Source organism: Lepisosteus platostomus, chromosome 14 (genome assembly GCF_059453375.1).
Source record: "Lepisosteus platostomus isolate fLepPlt1 chromosome 14, fLepPlt1.hap1, whole genome shotgun sequence".
Lineage (NCBI taxonomy): Eukaryota > Metazoa > Chordata > Actinopteri > Semionotiformes > Lepisosteidae > Lepisosteus > Lepisosteus platostomus.
The window spans coordinates 16531384-16558984 of record NC_142624.1 but is presented as its reverse complement, the minus strand read 5'-3'; the positions used below and the strand labels follow the sequence as shown (position 1 = coordinate 16558984).

Genomic DNA, 27601 nt, shown 5'->3' with positions numbered 1-27601 from the left:
ACAGGATGAGTGTGCTGATTGGCCTATTTGTAAACTTTTTATGTATTTTATGTCTCAGATATCTTCAATAGCATTAAGAATTTACATAGATTCATCTAGTATTTCCTACTGGTTATAGCAGTTTTGGTTACCTGTTTATTTTGGGTGGGAATAAACTACTTTTTATTTAACAATCTTTACTTTATATTGATCAAAACCTTTAATAACTTAATCACAACAATTCCACGTTAACTATATATGAGCAATGATTATGATGTAAAGTAGTAGAAAATCGATAATATAAACCAATCAGATTGAGTCATTGAAATTAATTATGTCGAAATTAACATCATGTGACATCATCCACAAAATGTAAGGCTGCTTATTTGTGCTGTAAAGTCCATATCTGTAATGATTTATGTTTAGCTTATAATGTAATGTATTAGGTTAAACTAAATATGTGTATGGAAGTAAATATAAAAGGGTTCTTTTGTCTCTTACTGTAAAAAAAATACATTTAATTATAAAAATATATCATTTTCACTTTAAGTCTTTTTTTAGACAAAAAAACTGTCAGTACTGTCAGTTTCCTTAAAATTCTCTAGCAACACTTTTTGCATCACTTGACAAAACTAAAAATTAAGATGAAAATTATGGTAAAAGGTCCCTTGGAAACAAAAGTAATTGTGGTTGTTTTTTTGAGGAGACTGGGTACTTCATATTTGTTTTGTTGCTTTCCTCAGTGCAACAGCCAGACCCCAACCAGCCAAAGGCAGAGGGGCCCCAGATGTCCCCATTGGAGGGGGAGGCCCTGGGTGTCATTACTAACTGGCCTCCCTCCCTTCTGGCTGCCCTGCAGTGCTGGGGAACCACTCATCCCAAGAGCCCATGCCTGACCGCTCTGGACAACTCTGGCAAGCCTGTCTACACACTCACTTATGGTATGCTAGTTATATTACCTGTCAACATTCCATGATAGTAGGGATTTGCTTATGTGACCTTGTGAATGATAAAAAGTATTTATTTGAACCATTGTCATATTTTTTCCACATTTTTAATTAAGAGGGGGAAGGTTATTAGTTATAAGGTTATCAAAATATCAATCCCATTTTAAACTCTCCTCTTAAACAGATAAATCATTCACATACGTCAGACTCTGCTCTCTTTCCTCAATGATTTCTTAATAAGCACATTAATGATACTGAATTACAGATAGTTTGCCACCATCATGGCTGTCTCAGTTCAAGGTGGCGCAGGTGGAGAGAAACCTTTTTTTGAGAGTGCATAAACCACAGTGACGTCTGTCCATGTACAATACAGTAGACCCGTGCCATTCCCAGGATTCCTATTTGGAGATTTAATTAATTGAGTAACTTATTGAGGCAGCCCTTTTCTGACTGCAGCCAAAGCCCTGGACTAGGTATTGAGTGAGTGCTCCCAAAAAGCATAAGATGTCCTAAGGTAGGCTGGGCAAACGATTTTTTAAATTTTTAAAAAAGAAATAAAAAATGAGATATAATGATGTGTTCCTGCTTAACTTAGACATTGCACGACCTATAAAAACAGGTTTCGAGAGTTAAAAAAAACACTTTTTATGCGCGAAAAAAACAGGTGATTTTCCTTCCTCGTGATCAGCTCAGAATCTTTGTGTATGCTGTAAGGTTTTTACTTCTTAATTAAACGTTTAAAATACACGAATTTCATAAAGACAACACACGTTTTGAAGAGAAAAAATCCCATTCTTTTCTCTTCCTGTTGTGTGAAACGGATCAGCAGGTCTTTTTTTCCCCAATCAGAGGCTCTGAAAATAGTGTACCGCCCACTGCGCTCCGTCAGAGAGGGGCATGGCACTGAGAGAGGGAGGAGACGCGGAGCTCAACAGTACAGAGCAAATGTTCTGCTGCCTGGAGCGCTTATGGCACAGATCGCGTTTGCATTTATAACTTAGTTTTTAAAATTAATTAAGCAATATGAAGCATCTCTTTTTACTTCTAAGTCCTTTACTTTTCATTATACAAACATCTTTTTCAACAAATTAGACGTATCATTTTATAACTGTTAAAACAACATCTTATTGTACTTCCTAATTATATTACACGTGGAAAATAATACATTTTTAATAATCTTTAATGATTTATACATTTTGGAAAGGTTTCATCTGTACAAAACAGTGTTAGTATAAATTATAAATATAATAATTGTCATACATAATATAAGATACGAATGACAAATATAGTAATATTAAAATTGCGTTAAATAAATTGTTGCACTTTTTTCCATGTCTTTTAAAACTTAATCATTTACAAGACTTTGGTCAAATGTGCATTTGATCTGACAAAATAAAAATATCAAAAAATGAAAGTAAACAAAAAAGTAAATTATGAAATAAAATGTGGCACTAGTAAAAAAAATCAAACTAAAGTTCTAAAATAATGAAAAATAAAATGTAAAATATACTGAAAAATGCTCCTTTTTCCATCGGCACTGAGATGAAGCCCATCAGCAGCAAAGGCCTGAGCAATGGGCTGCTTATTCTTCAGAAGCACTCTAATGCTCCTGAGGAACTGCACATGGTCCATCTGAGAAGGGAGCTGTGAAAGAGCCTGGTTAGCTTCTTTCACAGCTCCAGCCGTAAATGAGTCATCACAGAGCCGTGGCAAAATTGAGCAAATTGCTAAATGAACCTTACAAGAAGACGCTCTCCTTACTGTCACAATTAGTTATTTCATAGCTCTAAGGATGTCATAGGGGGTGTCACCCTGAGATATGTTATTTGTCCCTATGTTAATGATTAGTAATATATCCTCTTTCAGGACCTGGAGGTGGTCCAGGTGCTGGTGGGCACTGCACTGCAGTGTTGTGCCAGGGTGCAGCCACACCTGCTCTGCTGGCATCAGTTTTTCCAGGCCCCGCAATATAGAGTTGCTGAGGACATACACTTTCTTTGGACCTGATGGGAAAAAAGGCATTATCACAGCTACATCATAAAATACATCTTAAAAGTATATAAACCATAACTGATCAGCAAACATATTCAATGAATAACAATGAACAATGAATAACAACGTAAATATTAAAAATTATAATTAACGAGTAGCTATATACAGTGCTGGAAACCAGCTATCAGAAGGCAGGGGGAAGTTACATCAGCAGTTATGTATAGAGGATTAATTTCATATTGCTGGCTCCAGGGATCAGCCTTTTGACCTCCCTGGCGCTTTAGCATCCATAATCTGCATGTTTTCAAATTAATTTACTTCCTAGGTATCTACAAATACAGATATCTTAAGATGCTGGCTCCAGGGATCAGCTTTTCACCAGCCTCCCTGGCGCATCAGCACCAGCTTCAAGATGTTTTCCTATTCGTCTTCCTCAAAATTATCTGCATCTGACACACACCGTAACATTAGCAACAGCCTGAAGCTTAAAAAAACTAAGCAACAATCCTCACCTCATTATTCATGTAATCATCTAACAATGGATACTCAATTGTGCCACTAACTTCATCATCGCCCTCCTCTACATAATCCACAACAAACAAGTCTCCTGTTCTATTTACACGGACTACCCTGCCTGGCCACCAACATTCACTCCCATCTTCACTACTCACAAACATGTGCTCTACTTGCCTACGAAGTCCTCTGCACTAACAGGGAGCAATTCTAAATAACTATCCATATAATCTCTCCACAAAGCAAACCATCACATTTTTCTAAATCCTTCATATTTTATTTTAAAAATATACTCCTGGCCATCTAGTCTAATTTCAGCAACTGTGCCCTTGTACCACACCTTCCTACCTTTCTCATCAAAAGCATGTCTAACTCTCTTTCCTAACAAGTGTTTTGGTTTAATTAACATAGGAATTTTTAATCTTTCCATACCAACCTTTTTTCTACCTAGATCTCTAGCCTTAAAATGCTGCTTAACAGCCTCCTTTAAAAACTCTGCCTTTTCTTCAACAATACGTTCTGACGGTGCCAAACAATAATCTTAGTCTTCTGTAGATGTATCTGGGATTTCCTCTGGCCTGCAGACAACACTTTTTAAGTTAACAATCAGCTTTTCTAGACTAAGCCTTTTCCTGTCCTTTGAAAAATTGAAAACTCTATTTTCATTTTTCATTCCTATCACAAATCTCCTAAACTTCAACTGTGCTGTAACTGCAGGAAGCTTCTTGTCCTCATCTAAATTCCTCAGTTGCTCATCTATTTCTCCCTCACTGTTCCAAAGTCCCCCATACTTTCCAGTCTCTACCGCTAGTACTTCCTTTGTCCTTATATCTCCTGTTTCCTTTTCTATCTTTTTTTCCTTCTTCTCTCTAAGTGTCTGCAACCTGGCATCTCTTATCCTAGTCATCCTCTCACAAAAAACAGCCCTCTGCTCTTTAACTGATTCTCTAGCTTGAGATAAAACTTCTGCCTTATTTTCAGAATCTAGTTTTTCAAGTCACTGCCCAGACCTGTTATCCTTGAACATAATCATACCCTCGACAGCTAATGCTGTTGCTCTGGCCTTAACTTTAAGTAAATTATCAAAGATTCCAAAATCCCTCTCACAGCTTACATTCGTCTTGGGTGCTGATTCAAGCTTTTCAAACATCTCCTCTGAAACCTCATCATACCTGCCATATTCTAAATGATCTGCTGCCATTCTACAACACACCTTTACAAAACTAGCAAGGATCAGTTACACAGCCTGTCTAGTCATGTCCTCAAATTCAGGACTCCTGTGTTCTGTTAGCTTCTGCAGAACAGGTCCACAATGTACCTCTATGTCGATAAACAAGCGTACCTCACCTCTGACTAATTTACTGCTTTCAGCCTGCCATTCTTTCAGTTTGCACACTAGCTCCCTGTATCTTGCATTCATTTCTAAAACATGCTCTTTTTTTCCGAGAGCTTTCCACAAAGGCTCTGTCACTAATTTACAAATAATTCCCAGTGCTCTGCATCCTGCAATAAACTGACCTAAACTCAAATCCTCAAACACCGCTTCTATTAATTAATTTTCATTACGTATATCATGCATGAATTCCAGCAATTCAGCATGCAAAAAATTAACTCCAGCTGCATTAATTCTGTTTCCTTTAAAGGGAACCAGAGGGACATGCTCAGATTTCCCCTGACTCAAAAAAGATCTAAACTGCAAAGATTTGCCACTTTTCTCAAACCCTCTTTCATGGACGGCTTTGCACACTGATCTAATCAATCTAACTGTACCACTCTCTCCTACTGTTCTGTGCATCCAATCTAAACTAACACTGCCCACCTTTTCACCACCAAAAATCATTCTTTCTCAGACAGAAAGTGTAACATTTGCCTGATTTGCCAAGCCATCAATTAAATGCAATCCACAGAACAACTCATTGATAACTCCGATCCTAGCCTTGTCTGTTTCACTGAGGTAATCAAATCCATCTACAATTTCAGGCAAGATATCAGTTCTGTACTGCGCCAGAATTTCTGTACTTGCCCTGTTGCTAATTAGATTTGTAATTTTGCGGAAAATTTCCTTCTCAGAATGTGTTGCCGAATTCCTGCTTCCACTGTTAACAACATCTTGCACCATCTCTCTAACTGTGTCAAATATGCACTGAGCTGAACCCGATGCCTGCTCTCTGAGTCCTAAATGCATTCTGCTACCATCCTGGAAAGAAATCCCTGCAGTTCCATATTTTTGAACATATTTAGTGGTCCCATCTGTGGCAAGGGTTAAATTACTTTCTTGCAACAGTTTTTCTTTCAGATGTTGCAAAGAAACTTGCCTCGCTTCTAACACAAGATATTTACAAAAACTTTCCCCTAGTAATCTATCTAACTGATTACCTACCAATTTATCAAAAACTAGTCTGACTATCTGAGAAGCCTTTCGTGCACTAACGCCCATGTTTGCTACTAAATCCATATAACCCTCTCTTACACCATCACTATACTTGCCTTTTTCATACATGCTAATATTGTGACTCACTATCCTGTCTATTTCTGTTTTCAAGCCTTCATATTCTCCCTGTACCTCCTCATTCAGGTCCCTCACCCTATGTGCTAAATCTGCTTCAGAATCATATTTCCTTTTATAATATGCAACCTTCTGCTATTCCTTTTTTTTTTGTATATCTAAGCTTTTCCAACTGTTCTTGCAATTCATCAGTACTCTTCTCTAGCTGTGTCTTATCCTTCTCTGACTCACTTTTCTCCTGTTCATTCAAAATGACTGCCTGCTCACACTCCACAACTTTGTGCTCAAGTGTCCGAATTTTACTATCCCTGCGTCTAAGCCTTTTATTCACATTCCTTACACTTCCATGTCCTAACTTTTCATTTGCCTTGCTTAATTTATTTGAGAGAGCTTGAATTTCAGTTTCAGCCCTATAAAGCATAAGTCCTCTCTTTTTTTTTCTTGTCTAACCTAGCTCTTTCATCACCTAGTTTCCTGCATTCTTCCATTAATCTATGCACATTTTTAAACTGTGCTCCTAATTCACTAACTACCTCATTAGTGCACTTTACATCACTTAATTCACTCGTTCCTGATCTAACCTCACAAGCAGAACTAGTGCTAGCTGTTTGCATTGCATCTTCTGCAGCTGAAATTTCACTGCTCTCCTTTCTTACTAGGGGCAGAGCAAAGATCTGACGGTCAAAACCTTCCCTTTCACTTTTTCTTAAGCGGGATTTCTTATTAATGATCCTCTGTACATGCAAACTTATCACTCGCTGTAAATATTCTTTTTCCTGTTCATTTCTTAGACCTAGGTCGAAATTATGATTCCCGCCTCCATAACTAAAATGCCAAATAGGAGTGGCTTAAGCGACATACACAGTCGTGTAACTGACAGCTTGATGTAGCCTATTGTGTAGATTTCGCTTTGTTGCTGATAGGTTAAGCTTTCAAAACTCAGCCCCAAAGTCATGTGACTGATTTTTCGCCCTGTTTCATTGGTCAAACGCAATGATCACAAGCACCACCATGGTAAATGGGATGTGTAGTTTTTAATTCAGTTTGAATTATACAGATGCAGCCATTCAAAGTGCGCGGTACAGACACCGCAGTACAGATACCGCAGGTATGATGACACGCGATACCGCGGTGCGTGATTGGTTGACCGACAGGGGCACTCGTGGTCCGTTGGTCTGTCGTAGAAAGACTTACTGTAAACGTCTTTACTGTGCCCGTTGTAGATATTGAATTTTACCACTGAAGGGAAATCTTAGTAGCTGAGCATAAAAAGAATAGGAGCATACTGTAACGCGTGTGAAGGCCATAAACGATATTAATTTTGGAACGTAAACATACAGTATATGGCTGGTCTTGGTACTTTAAAGAAAAAAATACACACCAGTATTCCATTTCTCCCTAAACATTGTAAGCTTCGAAGTCTTTAACTAACGTGATACCGGAGTCAACAAGCATACTTTTAGAATTTGATTAAAAGGGAATATAATATGGAATCGCGTATCTAAAGAATTTAATAACGGTATGATTATATCCGTGTACTGTGGCAGGACTGTGTAGGGCTGTTTCGCCTGCCTGATCATGCGAGCTGTCTTGTAGCCTACTGGTCTAGGTGCGTGACTACCAACTGGCAGGTTGTGTGTTCGAATCCAGCTGGTGCTGGACTTTTCATTTTTATTTATTTATTTTTTAATCGCGTAACATAAACATATTACCGTATGCAAACTGTACTGTATACAGTATGTATATGTATATTTATGTCTTAACTGTGCCCGTTTAATTGAATTAAAAAAAAATATTTAACACGAACATTAAGCTGTTTACATCTTCCGCCTGAGAACAGTCACCCGTTGCTACCCAACGCAGAATGGTGATTGGCTGACACTATCTGACACCCCTCTGATTGGAGAAAAAAGACGTGCTGGTGTGCTATACACACTACCAGGAAGAGGATTTCTTTCTATTCAAAACGTGTATTTTAAAAGTTTAAGAAGTAAAAACCTTACAGCGTACACAGATTTCTAAACTGATCAGGATCGTTATCTTTGTCTTATGCATAATAATGTTCACCGCTCTGTCCAGCAAATTAATAATAAACTTTATTTTATATAGCGTTTTAAACGAATAAGTAATTAGATTGCTCATAAACCTAATCACTTGCTTTTTCTTTTTATTTAGGCTCAGATTTCAACTATAGATCGTATTATTAATAACCATAATAACAACCAACCAACAAAAACAACCATATAAACATAATGGTGGTGCTGGACCTTCCAGTTTTATTTATTTTTTAATTGCGTAACATAAACATATTACCGTATGCAAACTGTACTGTATACAATATGTATATGTATATTTAATGTCTTAACTGTGCCCGTTTAAGTATTGAATATTCATATCTAATTTTACCACTGAAGGGAAATCTTAACATAAACATACAGTATATGGCTGGTCTCGGTACTTTAAAGAAAAAAATACACACCGGTATTCCATTTCTCCCTAAACATTGTAAGCTTCGAAGTCTTTAACTAACGTGATACCGGAGTCAACAAGCATACTTTTAGAATTTGATTAAAAGGCAATATAATATGGAATCGCGTATCTCAAGAAATTAATAACGATATAATTATATTCATGTTGCAAAAGAACTGCAACGGACATAAAAACTCCCTTGCATGGTTTCATTACGACCAGAATCGGTCTTGAGATATTTTTAACTTGATTTACAGTATTTGAGAGGTATGTCTTAACATACTACAGTGCTTAAGTACTGCTCACGTATATGTTTCTAGGTTTTTATTATGCATTTCATACGGTCAAATTACTTTTGAGCAACTAATAAGAAGCGCGAAACGGTATGCGTTTTAGTTTCGTTTTGTGCTGGGACCCGTGGATTGATTAGAGATATCAAGTACATACAAGTCATTTTTTAAATGTTGTAGTTCGTCTTGAAAAAATGTTACGAGTACATCATCTATCAACAATTACACAGGTTCTGTTTCCATATTGCGGATTTTGGTTACGTAATATTATTTTCTAGATTTCACGTTGTGAATATGATGGGATGTCTGATGGGATGTTTCTAAAAATCCATCCTCTGTAAAACGTCTTCTCTAGTTGTCCTGCATATGTATTCGCTAATGAAGCTGTGTGTTCTGAGCCTAGATCTCTACATTTCTGTATGAACCAGCTTAGAGGGCTAAAGACAGCTTGTGTTTAAATTGAGTGTAAGGCAATTTATGCTTCTAAAGTCATGGTCAGCATTTATCTTTGTACTGTGCTGTAAACTTGTTCTGTGCCAAGTCACATTATTTTTAAAGCGTTATCAAATACGGTGTTACTGTAGTTTACTGAGTCCCATGTCACATGGTCTGTGATTGAAACCTGTAAAACCGGTTTAATTCGTCACAGCCAGCACTCTTCAGGTGTGAGGGTCTTCTGCTCAGAATGAAACGCTAAAATGTTTGTGTATATTCTAATGGTAGTGGGGGCGGGGTGTGTGGGAACAGGTTTGGTTGAAACATTTTCTCTGAAAGCATTTTCTTCGCAGTTTAACCGATCTTGTTACAGCATGTTACAGTTTACTATTATTAACCATATTAATTTTAAGTGCTTAATGTAAAATCTTGTAAAAATATATTTTCATTGTTCAAATATACATTAAGTCTGACTATCATATAATAAGTTAAATACAAAACTAAAGAAAAAATAGGGTTAAATATAATTCAAAATATTTTGCTAACAATGTTAACTGTTTATGAATAATAAAATGTATTAACTAAGGAGTAGGATGGCACAGTTGTTAGTATGTTTTTTGTTTTTTTTAACCCAATCTCCGGGAAACCATTAGTACGATGGTGAATCGGAGATTCTCAACCCTTGCTGCGTACGACTGGAAAAGAATTTGTGATCGGATCAACGAAATGCTTCGTAGGAGGAGGCGGTCTTTTCCTCTTGTCTAACAGTCTGTCCACAAACAAAACATTCCTGTTAGACAAGAGGAATTGAAAAAAAAACAATGTTGTCAATGAAAACCGGTGTGTGTGTCTCTCCCTGCTGGATGTCCCTCTCACAAACTGCTGAATGAATAAAATAATTTTATTGAAAACGAGTTTGCGATTGTCTGGTCTTTAAATTCTGGAGATACGCGATTCCATATTATATTCCCTTTTAATCAAATTCTAAAAGTATGCTTGTTGACTCCGGTATCGCGTTAGTTGAAGACTTCGATGCTTAAAATGTTTAGGGAGAAATGGAATACTGGTGTGTATGTTTTCTTTAAAGTACCGAGACCAGCCATATACTGTATGTTTAAGTTCCAAAATTAATATCGTTTATGGGCTTCACACGCGTTGCAGTATGCTCAGGCACTAAGTAAAAGGAGATGCTTCGTATTGCTTGACTAATTTTAAAAACTAAGTTATAAATATAAAAATTGCAGGCGCTGCTCTGGTGCGTCGGCTCCTACACAGTGCCTGTCTGACGTAAGCGTTACAATATACATACAGTACCCAACACTGCTTGTACCCATCTGTCATGCAAATAAAACACCTTGAATTGAATTGAATTGAGGGGAGAAGGGGGGGATACTAAAGCCAATACTGGCTCAATGGGCTTTGACGTGCTAATGCTTTGGTTTAACGGTCCGGGTGTGGCAGGCTTCCAATGTCAACTCGACTCGATTAGAAGACAATGAACGTATTTTAGCCCTAAATGAATTAATAGCAAACATGGTTTACATAAAATACATTTTTCCAAGAAAGTTTATAATAATACGATCTATAGTTGAAATCTGAGCCTACTTTAAAAATAAAGGAAAAGCATTTTCAGAGAGCAATCACGCTGTGTTTATGTAGAAAAAGTGATTAGGTTTATGAGCAATCTAATTACCTATTCGCTTAAAACGCTATATAAAATAAAGTTTATTTAGAGATGAATGATCAGTGTCGCAGTTTAAATAATGTGAGTCAGGAAACTAACACAGCGCCACCGGATTTAATAACGCAATAAAAACGCTGTAAAATAATGTGACACAGTACAGCACAGTACAACAATACTGACCATGACTTTAGAAGCATAAATTACCTTACACTCAATTTAAACACAAGCTGTCTTTCTGTATGAACCTCTAAGCTGGTTCATACAGAAACTGTAGAAATGCATTAGCCTGATCATGATTAAAAAACACATAATTAAACACGCGTTTGCGATTTAAATCACACCACGATTTAAATCAATATAAATGTTTATATTGTAACGCATACTGTCCAGCCTCCATTTCTCTATAAAAATTTACTGTTGCACACACACACACAATAGAAGCAGGAACCGCTGTCAGAAGGGAAGATATGTTCAAAATATCGCAAATATCGATCATGTTGCGATATTTTGAAATATAAAAGTCAATTGATTGTCCATAATATCGCTTACCTATTTTTTCGAAGAAATGTTTGTTAAAATAAAAGTCCAGCACCAGCTGGATTTGAACACACAACCTGCCAGTTGGTAGTCACGCACCTAGACCAGTAGGCTACAAGAGAGCTCGCATGATCAGGCAGGCGAAACAGCCCTACATAGCTCTGCCGCAGTACACGGATATAATCATACCGTTATTAAATTCTTTAGATACGCGATTCCATATTATATTCCCTTTTAATCAAATTCTAAAAGTATGCTTGTTGACTCCGGTATCACGTTAGTTAAAGACTTCGAAGCTTACAATGTTTAGGGAGAAATGGAATACCGGTGTGTATTTTTCCTTGTGATATTTTAAGCTCTAGTTGAATGATAGGTGTCGCATTTTAAATCATTCTCGTAGCTAGAAATTATGAAACGCCCTGTTAAAAGCAAGGAAGTTTTTATGCCTGTACAAAAACTATGCTTGTACAAATGTGCTAAAGAAATTATACTTTGAGTATACAGCTTGTCCAAAGTCATCCATTATTAATACTATTAGTAATATCTTCAGTAAAGGCTTTGATGCATAAATATTTCTGATAAAGGTAGGTTGTGTACTTTTGTCCAACTGAGCAATCTTGCTTTCATAAAATATACCAACATTTTAATGACTGATGATTAACATGCTGTAATACACAGTTCAAAATTAAAGGCTCAAATGCTGTACATGAGAGGTTAAGCTCCCCCTGGCGGTTTTACAAGGCGACGGCGGATAGTTAGTCACGTGACACACGTGAAACCGCGTGATACCGCGTGATACTGTGACACGCCCACCGGGGTATGCCGCGAAATACCTCACCCATTTTGAATGGCTGCATCTGTAGCTGTACGTACTGTCTTCGTATTTGGCCAGGGCTTTAAAGTGAGGACGGCATTTTCAGTGCTGTCGTCTCCGCTTTAAAGGTACCCCCGTCCTGGAAGAATTTGACCTCGGAACGTTTGACCAGCGTACCTAAGGATCCAGCAGTATATTACATGCCAAAGTCTGTAGTGGCCTGCTTAATTAATGGGATCTTCATAATTCTGCTGTCAGTCTTCTGCAAATAATAGATTATGATACCTTTACCCCTGCGCAGTGGAAATTTTTGGTGATTTCAGCAACAGTTGTTTTAGAGCTTTTTGTCACAGCTCTAATAATTTTTTTTTTTTCCATCAACTGCAATTTTTTTCCTACGCCAACCTGGTCATTGCCAATTGCTTAGTACACCAGTGGCTTCTTTTCAAGGCATCCCAAATTGTTGATTATGCTATGCCCCGTTTCTGTGGCTAGATCTGATTGAATCTTCTTTTTCTCAGCATCCAAAATGCTTGCATTTCTTTCATAGACATTTCTCTAATCTTCATACTGATTTAGGCAGACACCAAAAGGATGAGCAAAGGTTAAATTCAGCACTACACATTCATAGTTTTTATTTGTGCATGATTAGTGCAACCTGAAACACCTGGTAGCCAGTTGTCCTAATATTTGTGCTCACATGAAATGGAGGGATTGAACACAAAAATGAAGGTACAACAAATAAGCACAGAAATACTCAGAAATAAAAGGCAACAGTCTTTTCTTTTGCGTCATATTCATTTTTTAATCTCAAATCAGAATTGCTTGAGTATATAGCAAACATAACAATTTTAACTTCACTGTCCCCATGTTAGGTTGTGTAGTCTGAGACCTTCCAGGCTACTTCCAGCAGTCCTAATGTTGTTTTGGTGTGAGTGACGTGTCGTCGTCACTCCTTTCCCAGATTCCTCACCTATAATCCTGCATTCCTTCTCACCCCTCTGATCCTTGTAGCTCCCTTTGTAAAAGTACCATTTAATGTGCTGAATCCAAGTGATTATGCAATCTTTTTCTTATGGCATAAAAATCCCTGATAGTCCTTACACAGGTACCTTGACACATAAAAAAAGAAAATATTTTCTGTTTTTGTGTTTTCTGCACCATCCTTTCATGAAAACCTAGATAAGCCACTAGAGCTAATATCACAGTAACAGTGCAGAGCCAATTGTTTTTGAATTGTTGCTTTCTTTCCTGTTCTTTTAAAAACTAATCTAGCAATCAGTCATATGTAGCAAAATAATTATTGTGGTAAATATGTTAAATAATTAAAACTTGCTGCGTGTGTATGGCAAAATGTATATGGCAAGAGTCAACAGATTTTTTTGTAGACTTATTTAATATTAAGTCTTTAACTTTACTAAGTGTGTGCTTTGCAAATTTGAGAAATACAGGGATTTTCAATAAATAAATTGCCACTTTCAGTATTGAAAGGGCTTTGAAGAAGGTGAGCATTTCTTGTTAACCAGGATAGAGTGTCACAATGTAATTATGGGTGGCATCTTTATCTTTCTTTATTAAAAGTACATTTCCTGTTTTGCAGGAAAGCTATGGAGCAGGAGCCTGAAGCTGGCCTACACATTACTGAATAAACTAAGCACCAAGAATGAGCCACTTCTACGTCCAGGAGATCGTGTATGTGCTTCCAACCAAAGCTGCTTGGTCCACTTGAAGCAAGCAAACTCTGTCTAATGAGAACACCCTACTAAATCATTTTGAGATTGATTGCACATTGTAGTTAATTTCCTTGATAAATCAACACAGCTAATAATCTCATAAACGTAGAATATTTTAAATATTTTGCTTTGATAGGATCATACAGTGTTTCAGTGAAATAGATGTACTGACACTCATAGATTTAGTATTCTTCTTTCAAGAGGGTTTAAATTAATTAAAGTACAGTGAGACTTTGAGATCTTCACAGAAGTGGCCTTTCTAGCAGAAAGATAAATGACTAGACTGGATTAGGTTAAAAAAAATATTTTCAATATTTAGTCTAAAGTCTAAATATCCTGGAAATTTTCTCTAAACGTCTTGGAAAAATGCAGTTGAAGTCCTTCAGTTAGTGCTGAAAATCCATCTATGTTTTTTCTAACAATTTCTTCCAATTCAGGATCGTGGGGAAGCTAGAGCATATCTCTGAAAGCTATGTCTGAGGGCAGGGTATAGCCTGGATGGGATGGCAGTCCATCGCAGGGCAGACACATAAGCAAACACAGACACACTCACATTCACACCAAGGGCCAGAGTTCAGTTAACCTATCAGTATGTATTTGGACTGTGTGGAAACCGGAGCACCCGGAGAAAACCCAAGTGAACACGGTGAGAACATACGAACTCCACACAGATAAGTTTCTAGGTCTGGACTTGAACCCCGTGCCCCTAGTGCTTGAACTTGTGCAGTGCTGAAAATCTTTTAGATTAATATATATAATCTTTCTATCCAATTGCAGGTTATTGTGATTTGCGGACAGTGTATTCCTGATTCAAAACACCATTTGCTTTTTAAACACAGCTCTGTTCCACCTCCCTACTTCCCTAGTAACAAACTGAAACAAACTGAAAACAAAGATATTATTAAAATGTATTTGTGTAAACCATGTTGCTTTTTGACATTTCCCTACATGCTCATGTATTTTCCAAAAGCATACTTGGATTATAGTCATCTTGCTGTGCAATGCAATAACTGAACAGCAAAAAAATGCAAATGCAGAGGTAGAGCACCAGCCCAAAATACTTTACAATTAACATTCAGTAGTGATCATTACAATTATTTATTTCTATAAGCAACATAAAGCTCATGGAGGTATGTAATAAAACCTTTAATTTGATTAAAACTATTCAAGTAGGAATTTCACTCTCTTTTAGACAACCAATTGTTAATGTTTCTATTTGAACTTAATAGTCATCCTTTGCCCTGCTTGCAGAAGTGAAATACAAGTACCTTTAACAGGCTGAAATCCAATAATTTGTATCTAATAATTTAATAAAATAATTTAGTAAGAAGGGTGACAGATAAAAGCCTGTACAATTATCAATAGTGAATTTAATGACTTCATATTGTTAGAAGGGGTTTATGAAAATGGTGAAAATCAGGAATTGACCGAGCAGTTTAGTCAATAAGTGAAGTAATTATTCATAACCTCCAACTTGTAAGTGATTTCTCTAGAACCGTGGTTCTCAAGCTGTGGTACATGTACCGCTGCTGGTACACAGAGCGCCCCCAGGTGGTACGCCAGATGACTCTGGAAATTTGTTGTCTGCACTGAAAAATTGGGCTGGGTTTTCATATTTTCTATTTTAATAAAATGAGTTTATGTGTGAAATATGCAGCCTATGTACTACGATACAGTGTGCGCTTGTATGGTAATATGTGCTACAAACGTAAGTGGCCAATTGTATTTAAAAAAAAGTTATCTCCAGCAAATAGGGAGGTAGGAGAATGTGCATGGTTTTGGAACACTGGCAATCTTGTGAGCACAGGAAAGCATGATAGATAACAGAAAAAGGACTGTTCTAGGTTAATTTGAGAAAAATACACGAGCATCTATGTGTTTCGCTCCCATGCGCATGAAAATTCTTTTAACTTCTGAGATCAACTCGTGAAACAGAAACAGAGAAAGATTGAGGATTGCTAAAGCAGGTAAGCTCCACACTATTTGTGAAGAACTTTTTTTACCATTGGCAAAAGAGCTGACGTATTATGTGTGGAGAAAAAGCTGCTAAACAGCTTGACCTGCTACCCCTTTCGAATGACAGTCACTTATAGAATTATTGATATGGCAGATGATGTCAAAAGTACGCTGATAAAGTGCGTTAAGATGAGCAGATGCTTTTCACTGTAATTAGATGAGTCTGTAGATGTCGTTGATTTGGCCAATTTGCTCGTTAACTGTAGATATGAGTTTGAGGCCACGTCCCATGAGGACTTTCTGTTCCATAAGCCGCTACCAACAAGAACTACAGGAGAGCACATAATTCAGCTTCTGAATGAATTTAATGAAGAGAATGGCATCGACTGCATCAGAGTTTGTACAGACGGTGCTAGAGTGATAACAGGCAGACACAGTGGTGCAGTTGCACGAATTAGAGAGGTTGCTCCAGGTATGAAGTGGACGCAATGCAGCATCCACCGCGAGGCCTTGGCAGTCAAGAAAATGCCTGAGGATTTAAAACCTGTTAAGACTCTGCTGTCAAAGTTGTAAATTGTATCAAGGCTCAACCAATGAATTCACATCTGCTTTGCTCGACTAAACAGGGTCACCCCTCTCACTGAAATGGTAAGTGCTCAGTGCTATTTTTATTATATATGTATGTGAGTGTGTGCTCGTTCGTGCTCATGTTGGTCATAGAGATTTTCTGTGGTTCCTATGAGAAGATGACTTGTAGGTGGTACTTGGATGCTTTAGTTTGATCAGGGGTGGTACTTGGTCCAAAACGTTTGAGAACCACTGCTCTAGAATATACCCAAGAGGCTGTATAATTAGAGGCATGTGAATTCTTTATTCTCTGGCACATCTTTGTTGAGAGGATTAATAATCCAGGCATGCTTTTTTAAACAAATATTTATTACAATGACAAGACAAACTACACACAACACAACACAAACATGCAACACACAAGTTACTCTATGTACATTATTCACAAACAATGCATTTCAGAATGCCTAACATTCTGGTCACCCAAAAAACCCCCAACTGCTACCAATCTATGAATTGGCTTCATTACTCTGCTCTCCTCCCCACTGATAACTGATGTGTGGTGAGCGTTCTGGCGCACTATGGCTGCCGTCGCATCATCCAGGTGGATGCTGCACATTGGTGGTGGTGGTGGAGGGGAGTCCCCATTACCTGTAAAGCGCTTTGAGTGGAGTGTCCAGAAAAGCGCTATATAAGTGTAAGCAATTATTATTATTATTATTATTATTATTATTATTATTATTATTATTATTATTATTATTATTATTAAGCTTAAACTCTTAATTCCTACAGAGGCCACATAGGAGATAAGCTGCCTTTTTAACTAAATACAAAGAAACCTGAAGTTAAATCTCTCTCTCTTCACCCCAGATGCCACATAATAAATGGGATCCTATATCCCTATCCATAAAAATGCACCCTAAGCAGGAAAGAAGTTTCTAACTGAGGTATCTTTTATCCAGGAACCCCAAGTTCCCAACAAACACGGAATAACATGCTCTCTCTAAAAGGCTTAAATACTGTACTTACAGTAGCTCTAGTCAGGTTTGTTTTGGATGATCATGAAGTAGGGGCTCTCGCCTGGTACAACCTTCAAGTCCCAACTCCTCTGGGCTCTTGTCTCTCCTCTCCTTGTGCCCTGCTTCTTGTTTCTTCCTTTTTCTGTGTCTTAATGTGATCTTATATTGTGTGTTTCTGTGGTGCTCCTTGACAATCATTAACCCACAACTTACCTAGGTATACTAAAGTAAACTTTACAATTGTTTCTGGTCCCAGACCTACTCTGTCAAGTGTCACAAACTTTATCTAAAATCCAAGAGACACTTCCTAAAGATGTAACAATACCCACCTTTTAAAAATTATTGTCCTCAATTATGGGTTTCATAAAGTGAACTTATGAAGTAGAGAGGTCATTAAATGGTGAAGGAAAGGTGACAGATTTCCCAGAAGTGTCGCTCACAAACGTATGGTGCCTCGCAAACTGTTCAGTGACAAACCAAAACTGTTGGCTATAGTCCACAGTTTTTTCAACTCAATAAAGACAAACAGGTGTCCTTTACCCATTATCAAAACACTTCCATAATCAAAATAAGCTCTTTAGTTTGAACCACTGAAATTCACTCTTTAAAAAAAAAATCCTTAAATTGCAACAAAGGTGCAGATACTGTTGTTATCATTATCTAATATAAAGACATTAGTGCTTTGTTGCAAAGAAAACTGCACCACTGTTGCAGACAGTCTTTAAATTGCCAACGCAGATTTTAGAGCCACTGCCCTGCTCTTGCATTGTCTCGGAACTCACCCAGTCCTCATCTATAGACAGGGTGTCGACAAGGCTCTGGTTTAGGAATAACACAGGCTGCTTGCAGTCTTCCTCTGTGTCCAATTCACTGGTCACTCCTGTCAGCATAGGGACCCCAGAGCTCACACTACTGACACTGGTACAGTCACCACTGCCAGCTTTAGGCAGACAGCTTCTGCTGCTGCTGTCCACTGTCAGCTGGGGCTCTTCAGTCAGGCATGTGGAAGCCAGGTGAAGGTGCAGGAATCTGAGATTCACTCTCAGGTGTAGTTCCTTTGGTTGTAGAGGGCTGTTGCTGTGGAGCTGGTGGCTGTGTGACAGTCTCTGTCTGTGAAAGCTGTAACAATCTAAAGTTTTATAATATAGACTACTGTACAGTAATCCACTGTTGGAAAAAAACTTGTATCGTTTTTGCCATTTTAGTTTTAATTACATGAATTAAAATCACTAACTCTTCTCTGTAAACTGAATGTTTTTATAAACCCATTATTAGTTCATTTTATGTTGCAGCATATACAACTGTATCTAGTTTGCACAAAAACACACAAGGTCTACAATAACTTCTGTCTTGCATTATGATATAATTTAGTCAGCCAGGTTTAATACATATAGCTATAACTATCTGTAATATTTACTCTAACAAATTCAATGTTTCAGGTGATGGAATATGATTTAAGTAGCTATGCAGCTTTTCCTTTTAAAGTTAAAGTAATATGTTGAAAGGTAAACTAGTAAAGTTACCATCTCAGGCTAGATTAATTTTGGGAGATTTTTGCATCAATGTGATATTAGACTGTAGTGCCTGCCAAATACAGATCGGGTTGAACACATAGTTGTAGTTTTAATTGTGACTAGCATTTCAGTCAGCTCTTAGACATTCCATAATTATTTTGCCTTACTTTAGAAAACAAATTATTTCTCAGTTACTCCATTCACCTGCATTAGTCTGTCCTTATTGAATCAATATGTCTCTTTACAAAAGCCGGCTTGCATTTGAACTTAAAGGCACTTTAAGTGTGTCCTTTTCATCCAGACCAACATTGTATATTAAAATATTTTGTCAATATGTATTGGACCCTGGAGTTCAAATGACAACAAGTTAAGGATTTTTATCTTAATTTTGAGATGGCATTAAAATATCGTGCCCTGGTGGCACCCATTGCTATACTACCACTTTGGAAATCACTGACCTTTCTGTGTCGGCTTCTTACCCTTCTCACATTTTAAATGTCAAATGACAAGTTTTACATCTTGAAACAGTGATGCTGACTGAAAAGTTAAAGAGGCCATAGAAGGATCTGAAAGCTGTATGAAACCTAAATGACTGAGGCTGAAACAGGTAATTTTGGCTTTTTGGAAGAAATGGTATTGTTTTCTTTTTTGTAGGTTGCTTTGGTATTTCCTAATAATGACCCTGTGATGTTCATTGTGGCATTTTATGGCTGTCTTCTGGCTGAGCTAGTGCCGGTTCCCATTGAAGTACCACTTACAAGAAAGGTAATAAACTACTATGAATTATACAGTACTATAGTGCAACACTGATCTCAACAGGTAAAATTGTACATTAACAGAACAAGATCAGTACATCATTTTTGAGTATGGACCTCCTTGATTTAAATGTATATGGTTAGATTGTCCTTTAAAATGTTTAACCCACAAAAAATAGTTCTTCAGATTGTTCCTCTAACATGGCATCAGAGGACAGCTTCAGACTTTCATCATCTGCAAACCAGGTGGCACCCCGCTTTCTATAGTGTGCTTACTCAGCAATGGTATGCAATGGAAGGAGAGCAGCATGGGAGACATGTAAGGGCAAGTTGTATACCACAACTTTAGATTTGGTTCTGAACTGTTCTTTATCAGAATCTCTGAAGGAAGAGTACAGACTTTTAGTTGCAAAGTTAGACAACACCACAAGATGTTTTGAGACAGCAACACATTTAAAGCCCTGAAGACAAGAAAGTGGAGCTGTGGTGTTTTTACCTTTAATCCCATACATGTTTTAATTATGCCACTTCCCTGCACAGCAAGGGATGTATAAAGGACTGTAGAGCTCTGTAGGATATGTAAAGCTATTTCTCTAGTTGTGACATGCGTTCAAAAGCTATTGAAGAGTGTGAACACCATGCTATGTATCTGATATGCAAAGAACTGGTGCTTTAGTAATAAAATCTGCATTTTTTTATTTCAATCCAAAGTATCAAATGTTCATTTAAAGACATAGAGAAGTATGTGTGTTGGTTTAGGAGTTTTGGAGAAATGTAAAATCATGATGATAGAACTGATTTAAATGAGAGCAGGAATGAATGATATTCAAATGAAATGATTGAAACTGTGAAATCATAAGCAGGGAAATCTGACTTAAATATTTAAACAGATCTACAGTTTCTAAAATTATGACGATAATACAATAATGAGTGTGTAAGTAAATGTATGTCTGTAAACTTCTAAGTACAGGATCAAAGATCTTGTCACTTTATGCTTGTTCAATCTATAAACCTTAGAGGTATGCTTAGAGGTATGCTCTTAAAATCCTTTAAACTTTACAATTCTTTGAATGCCTGTTATTATGAAAAAACATACCTCCAAGGTTTATAGATTGAACTAAGGTTTATAGAGTAACCTTTTTTAAAAAACAAAATAATCTGTATTAAATATGTTCAGTCATGTTACCGATTTATAATTTGAATTATTAGGAAGAATAACTGCATAAAAATCAGGATGGTTTTGGAATATTTCCTCATTTTGTCTTTATTTCATCTTAAATTTCAAATTGCATGTCTGTGGACTGTGATGACACCAGCATATTTAGCCCATGAAGAGCTTTAAGATTGCAAAAAGAGAGCGTTGTTCTTTTTTAATATGGACAATGAACATCTGTAATTTTCTTGGTGTTATAGTCCCACAGTGCTGCTCATAAAACTAATTTTCTGATTTTTATAAGCCAGTTTAGATTAATTATCTTGTGTGTATTCATAATCACATATGCAGTATAAGGTGCAAGTCTATAATATTTAATTATATAATATTATATATTTAATGGTCATAATCGCTTTGAATTTTATTATGTTGAATTACCTTTTGAAATATACTGAGTCAGTAGAATTATAATGATACTGATGTTATCTTAAACAATCTTTTTGTCATTCAGATAAAAATTTAATGAGTTGTGCATCTTTATAAGAAGCATTTTATAGAATCTTTACAGGAAGTATAAGTGTTTGGTGCTTATGTAAAAATGTTGATGGTAACAAATATCCAAGTATTATTTATTCTTTCAATGTTTTTTAAATATGTTTTTTTTAAATGTCAATTTATATTTCAGTTACTGTTGTTTGATGCTGTTATAATTATTTAATTTATTCATTATTTGTGAAGTTACTTTCTGTACTGTCCTTAGATTATTACAGTAGTTGTTAGGCTTTTTTGCTTTTTTGGATGCAAAGAGCTTTGCTACTAAAATGATGGACAGAGTTAGAGACAAGCAGGGCATTTTTTGACAGTGAATTTTGGTTTCTGTCCCAGGATGCTGGGAGCCAGCAGATTGGGTTTTTGTTGGGCAGCTGTGGGGTTACTTTGGCACTGACCACAGATGCCTGTCAGAAAGGCCTACCCAAAGCACAGACTGGAGAGGTGGTTACCTTCAAAGGTAAGTGGTCCTAAACCCACTGGAAAAGGGTAAAAATAATATATTATTTAACCACATTAGTTTTGCAGAGCAGATCCCAATACTTAGTGAAGTAATAAAGACACTTTATCATCCATAATTGCATGGTAGTAGCCTGGAGAGGTGAATTTCTTGCCATTTGTGCAAGTTGTAGTTGTAATAAAACCTGTTAGCTGGTACTTGGACCAAAAATAAATCTGTGAGGAAATCAATGTAAAAAACACAGTGGCAAGGTACAAAATAATATTATATATAGATCCAGCCATTCCGAATGCGTGCCGGATACTGCATCACTTTGCGGTGCACATGCTCCACCGCACAGTAATGCAACCATTTAAAAAAATTTTTTGGCACAGTGAATGCTTAATGTGGCGTATGGAAGTATTATATCTATTGCCAGAAAACTCCTGGTTTCGAATTCGATCAATACAAGCCCACTTTTTGGAGACAATCTTTTTCCAATTATAGAACTTAAGTTGTATGCTGTTTAGACTTTTATTAATTTTAAACTCTGTATTAATATATTAAATTAATTAAAAAGTAGGCCTATTTTATAAAAACAAATTTACTTAGTTGCATAGATGAGTTTATTATTATACTGTAGCTTGTTGTGAACGCAATGTGCCTCTTTCAGGTTTACATCGGTATCGAGAAACGTTAAAAGGTAAATTTTGGTAGTGGAAAATAAAACCAATTTAACATAATACAGATGCAGCCATTCAAAATGCACAGTACAATTCCGTACCACGCGCAATTATCTACACTTAATATTGAATATTTATATTGAATTTTACAACTAAAGGGAAATTTTAGTAGCTAAGCATAAAGGGAAGAGGAGCATAACATGTGTGAAGGTCATAAACGATATTAATTTTGGAAAATAAACATATTATGTAAACTGTATATGGCTGGTATTGGTAGTTTCTTCCTAAACATTTTAAGCATCAAGGTCTTTCATTCGGTTACATACTGTGGTTATTTTGGAAATGTTTTAATGTGCTCCTCCTGACTATATGAAGTTTATATACGTCATAAAAAGTTATAATGTTTTAACATTTTCTATGAATATTTGCACTCGTTATCGCAGTAAAAAGTAAAATACTTTTTAGAATTTGATTAATAGGGAATATAATATGGAATCGCGTATCTAAAGAAATTAATAATGCTATAATTATATTCATATAGCTCAAATTATCACAGTAGTATACTTTCTTTGTAAATGTCTGCATCAGTTTAACTCATTCACCCGTGATTACGTGAAAACATTTTGCCTGCCCTTTGCAGCTACAGCTTAAGTTGGTCTGCCTTGCATGCTGGAGGTCGGGGGTTCAAATCCAGCTGTCGCCATGAGTTTTCTTTTAACAAATAAACATTTCTTTGAAAAACAAAAATAGCTAATATTATGGGCACTATATTGATATTTTTTATATTTATAATATCACAAAATGTTCGAAGCTAAGTGATTTATTAATAACAACAAATAATTTCAAACTGCTACTGTACTGCCACTACAGTATAGCTTGTGGAAAATACATTTATTTGTCCTGCATCAAAGTTTAACTCGTTCCGAGCGCCCTGCATTACAAACTCCAAGCATTTCATTTTGTCTATTGCTACAATATCGACAGCAATGTAGTTAAAAGGAACATGTCAAAATGTTTCCAAAATAACCACAAGTGAATGAGTTGAGGGGTTTGCTAATAATAGAGAAATCATAACAATGACCACATGTTGCTAATCATGCATACTCAACTGAAAGAAGGACACTTAAATCGACACATGATGGTTTTGTGTTTAAGCATTTCTTAATTCCCTTAAACAAGGGAGGGGGGAGTGTTTTTTTTTACAATTACAGTAATCGGAGAACAGCCGATCAACACGATGGGCAAAGGTTTTTTTTTTAAAATGAAATAAAAAATAAGACAATGACGTGTTCCTGCCTAACTCAAACATTGCATGACTTTAAAACCTGTAAAAAAGGGTTTAGATAGTTAAAAACTACTTTTTAATTAAACGTTTAGAATACTTGAATTTCATAAAAGTTGTACTGATTTAATACCTCTTGATAGTAATATTAATATGGAGTCGTGTAACTAAGCAGCTAAAATATTTTGGAAACATATTTTGGAAATATTTTGACATTATTTTTTTTTAAAGCTTGTACTGTTCTTATAGTGGTTAATGGTAACATACTGTACAGTTGTAAAGTTGTTAAGTGGTGCGTTGGAGTAAGGGGTTAGGTGTGTGCCTTGCATGCTGAAGATCGGGGGTTCAAAACCAGCTGTCGCCATGAGTTTTCTTTTAACAAATAAACATTTCATTGAAAAACCAAAATAGTAAATATTATTGACACTATATTGAATTTGTTGATGTTTCTAAGTATCACAACACTTTCAAAGTTAAGTGATTTAAGTGATTAACCTTTTCCATGAATACTTGCGCTCATTATTGCAGTAAATGAAACGCATACATTTTAGAATTTGATTAATAGGGAATATAATATGTATCTAAAGAAATTAATAACGATATTCATTTAAGGATTTAATTATATGTATTTATATAGCTGGTAGTATTACTGTAATCCACTTTCTTTGTAAACACATTTTATTTGTAATTTGACTCATTCACGCATGATGAAGTATTATGTACACTATATTAACATGTTTTTTTTGTATATATATTATAACATATTCAATGTTATGTTATACAAGTAATTAAATAAAAACGTGAAATAGCAAACGTGAATACGGTCAACTGTTCAACTGGTTTAATTCAAAACACTTTATTCAGTGGGGCAATTTAACAGACGCCTCAAGCCTTAAAACGAAATTGTATATATATTGTAATTAGAATCGAGAATAACAAAGAAATATTAAAAATACCACTGAAACTATAATGTGTCTGGTCATTATTAACAGTATTAATTTAATAATAATAATTTTAAGCTTCTTGTATCTTTTTAGTGTGTAATTTTTTCTTCAGTTTTCGTAAGCTTCGCTTGTTAAAATACCTATTTATGAGACACAATGTTTCAGATGTCAATAACTTTGTGAACAAATGACACAGAGCCTGCAACCCGCTGCAATTCAGACACAGAATGGTTAAAAATGGGAAAAGGTGAGGCAGGGAGAGGAAAGGGGGAGGGGGGAGGTGCTTCCCACCTCTATAACAGTAAGTGTCAAAGAGAAATGGCTTGAGCGACATAAAGAACCGAAATGTTTGGTGTGGTCTTCTCTGCTTTAAAGGTACAACCCTTGTGGATGAATTTTCACTTTGAACGTTTTCCCACTAGCTAACACACCAGCTAGCAAACTGAATACAAAATGTACTTGCAAGAATATAATCTCGGTAACCTCACTGTGTTAGTCTCACTGTATCCCCAGTGCTCACTCAATGTTCACACTCCCAGTAAAATAAAAAATCCGCATTGTCTCGTCGCACCAGGGGGGAAGTAAAAGTGCCCACAGTCATTTTTTTCGCTCACAGACGAAGTTGATTAAAACTCATTCAAAGGGTGTGATGAGTTAACACAAACTCTGCTTAACAGAGCTGCTTGTAAGAGCAAGGTGACTTTCTGCTATCTAAATCATTTTTTACAGCTTTTAAAGTCACACGATGTTTGAGTTGGGCAGGAACACGTCATTGTATTTTATTTTTGATAAAGTCAAATGTCCCGTTTTTTTGCAAACATGCAAACAGCGTGATGTTATATAGTTTTGAAGCCACTACAGTATAGCTTGTGGGAAATACATTTATTTGTACTGCATCAAAGCTTAACTCGTTCAGAGCGCCCGACATTACAAACTCCGAGTTAAAAGGAACATGTCAAAATATTTCCAAAATAATCATAAGTGAACGAGTTGATGTATTCGATAGTAATAGAGAAATAATAACAATAATCATGCAATCAAATTTAAAGAAGGACACTTTTCCACTTTCTGTACAGAAATAAAATCATGTTTTCTACAGGTGTTAAGCAGATTAGCAGGTTGCTGACAAAAAAGCGCACCGTCCACTAACCGTCCACCACTGTGATAAAACTTGAATACAAACAAAATCTGGTACCTGGTGCAGTTTTAAAAAAAAAAACTTATTTTGAATTATTCGAATCCCAGCTGTGAGTTCATAAAGCCAGAATTACGTACTATCCCTACGTCTGCGTAACACCTGATCATCTGCTATAAAGCTTTCAGTGCTTTATTTGTGTATATTCCAATCGCAGCGGGGGCAGGGTGTGGGGGGAAAGGTTAGGCTGCAATTGAATTGTGGATCTGTATTCTTCATACCTGAAACATTGTTTTCTCTGAAAGCATGTTCTTCCCTCTTTAGCAGATTTTTTGCTGCCTACGCATGCTTACACTGCTCCCTACATTAATTCTCATTCTTGACTGAGAAAGTTTTAGAGAACTTTACGTTTAAATATGACGTTTACATTGTCATTTTTATAATTTTTTTACTAAAGTGTATGAAGTGTTAACTATCCAGCCACTGCAAGCCACTGCAGCAGCCAAAAATAACAAATAAACTTTTTTTTCTCCTTATGGTAACTGTATCAAATTGTCACATTTCACATCCTTGCGAAACAATCATGACGTTCTCATCCATTCAAAGGTTTGATGTTTCTTTTTTTTTTAAACCGTGATCTTGACATGCAGGTGTGAAGTAGAGTCAACAGCTTCAGATTTGAAAGGTTATTAATATCCTCCGTGTCGCATTAACATTGGAATGTTCTTTTTTATGATTTTGACAGACTTCAGAATGCTTTGACTGATGCTAAAATTGGAATGCATTGGAATGTTCTTACAAGTGTAAAAAGAGGCAATTTTTAGAAGAAAAACTCATGCCCTAAGCGGGAATCAAACCTGGACCACCAGGGGGGAGAACTATCCACCAAACCCACTGTACCAATGTGCTGCTTGGAAACATAGTTTCAGGTCAATATGTTTCCAAAGTAATCAAAAGTGAATGAATCAAATAAATTGATATAGATGTTGATAAAGAAAGTGGTACACAGTAATAGTACCAGCTATATAAATACATTTAATTAAAATTAGATCCTAATATTAAAATATCATTATTAATTTCTTTAGTTACGCAATTCCATGTCATATTCCCTATCAAGTGGATTCTAAAGAGGACATGTTTTTTAACTACAATACTGACAGCGAGTATTCATAGAAAAAGTTAAAATATAGCTTTTTGTAAAGTATATAAATTTAATATAGTCAGAACGAGCATGTCAAAACTTTTCCAAATTAACCACAGCAAGTGACAGAGTTAAAGACTTTGATGCATAAAATATTGTGGAATAATGTTGTCTATTTTTTATTTTAGCTACCACTACCAGCCATATACAGTATGTATAATATAGATTATGCTCCTGTTATTTATATGCTCAGCTACCACAATTTCCCTTTAGTTGTAAAATTCCATTTAATATTCCATATTAAGCAGATTTAAATATGCACAGTAGAAAGATTAAATGAAGCAATCTTTTCACTAATATCTAACACACCACAAGTGCCACTTGTCATCATCTTTGACCAGTGAACCACATGCTGCAGTAAAGTATTGCCCCAATGATGCGTTACGGGGTTTAAATGTGCATTCTGAATGGCTACATCTGTAAATACATAAGATGAAACAGTACAGTATCGTTGCAAGTGTACTTTTTGCTAAATGTTTTTTAAAAATTAAAAGGACAATTCTGG

General features: G+C 36.1%; 1 protein-coding gene and 1 long non-coding RNA gene across 8 annotated transcripts in view; one reads left to right on the top strand and one right to left on the bottom strand.

Annotated features, from left to right (window-relative positions):
• The window catches only part of LOC148648890 (uncharacterized), a 314784-nt gene that overhangs the window by 8319 nt on the left and 278864 nt on the right, over positions 1–27601 (bottom strand). The gene's annotated exons all lie outside the window — the stretch shown is intronic.
• LOC148648895 (disco-interacting protein 2 homolog A) overlaps positions 1–27601 on the top strand; it is a 306696-nt gene that overhangs the window by 168775 nt on the left and 110320 nt on the right. For all 7 annotated transcript variants that reach the window (XR_015926561.1, XM_088607241.1, XM_088607240.1 and 4 more), the window contains 4 exons: positions 723–920; positions 13767–13858; positions 19610–19720; positions 21749–21872. Coding sequence is in view for 6 of the 7 variants with exons in the window: in XM_088607241.1 (XP_088463367.1) it covers positions 723–920; positions 13767–13858; positions 19610–19720; positions 21749–21872 (525 nt within the window). In the remaining variant the exon portion in view is untranslated. The remainder of the gene's footprint in view (positions 1–722; positions 921–13766; positions 13859–19609; positions 19721–21748; positions 21873–27601) is intronic.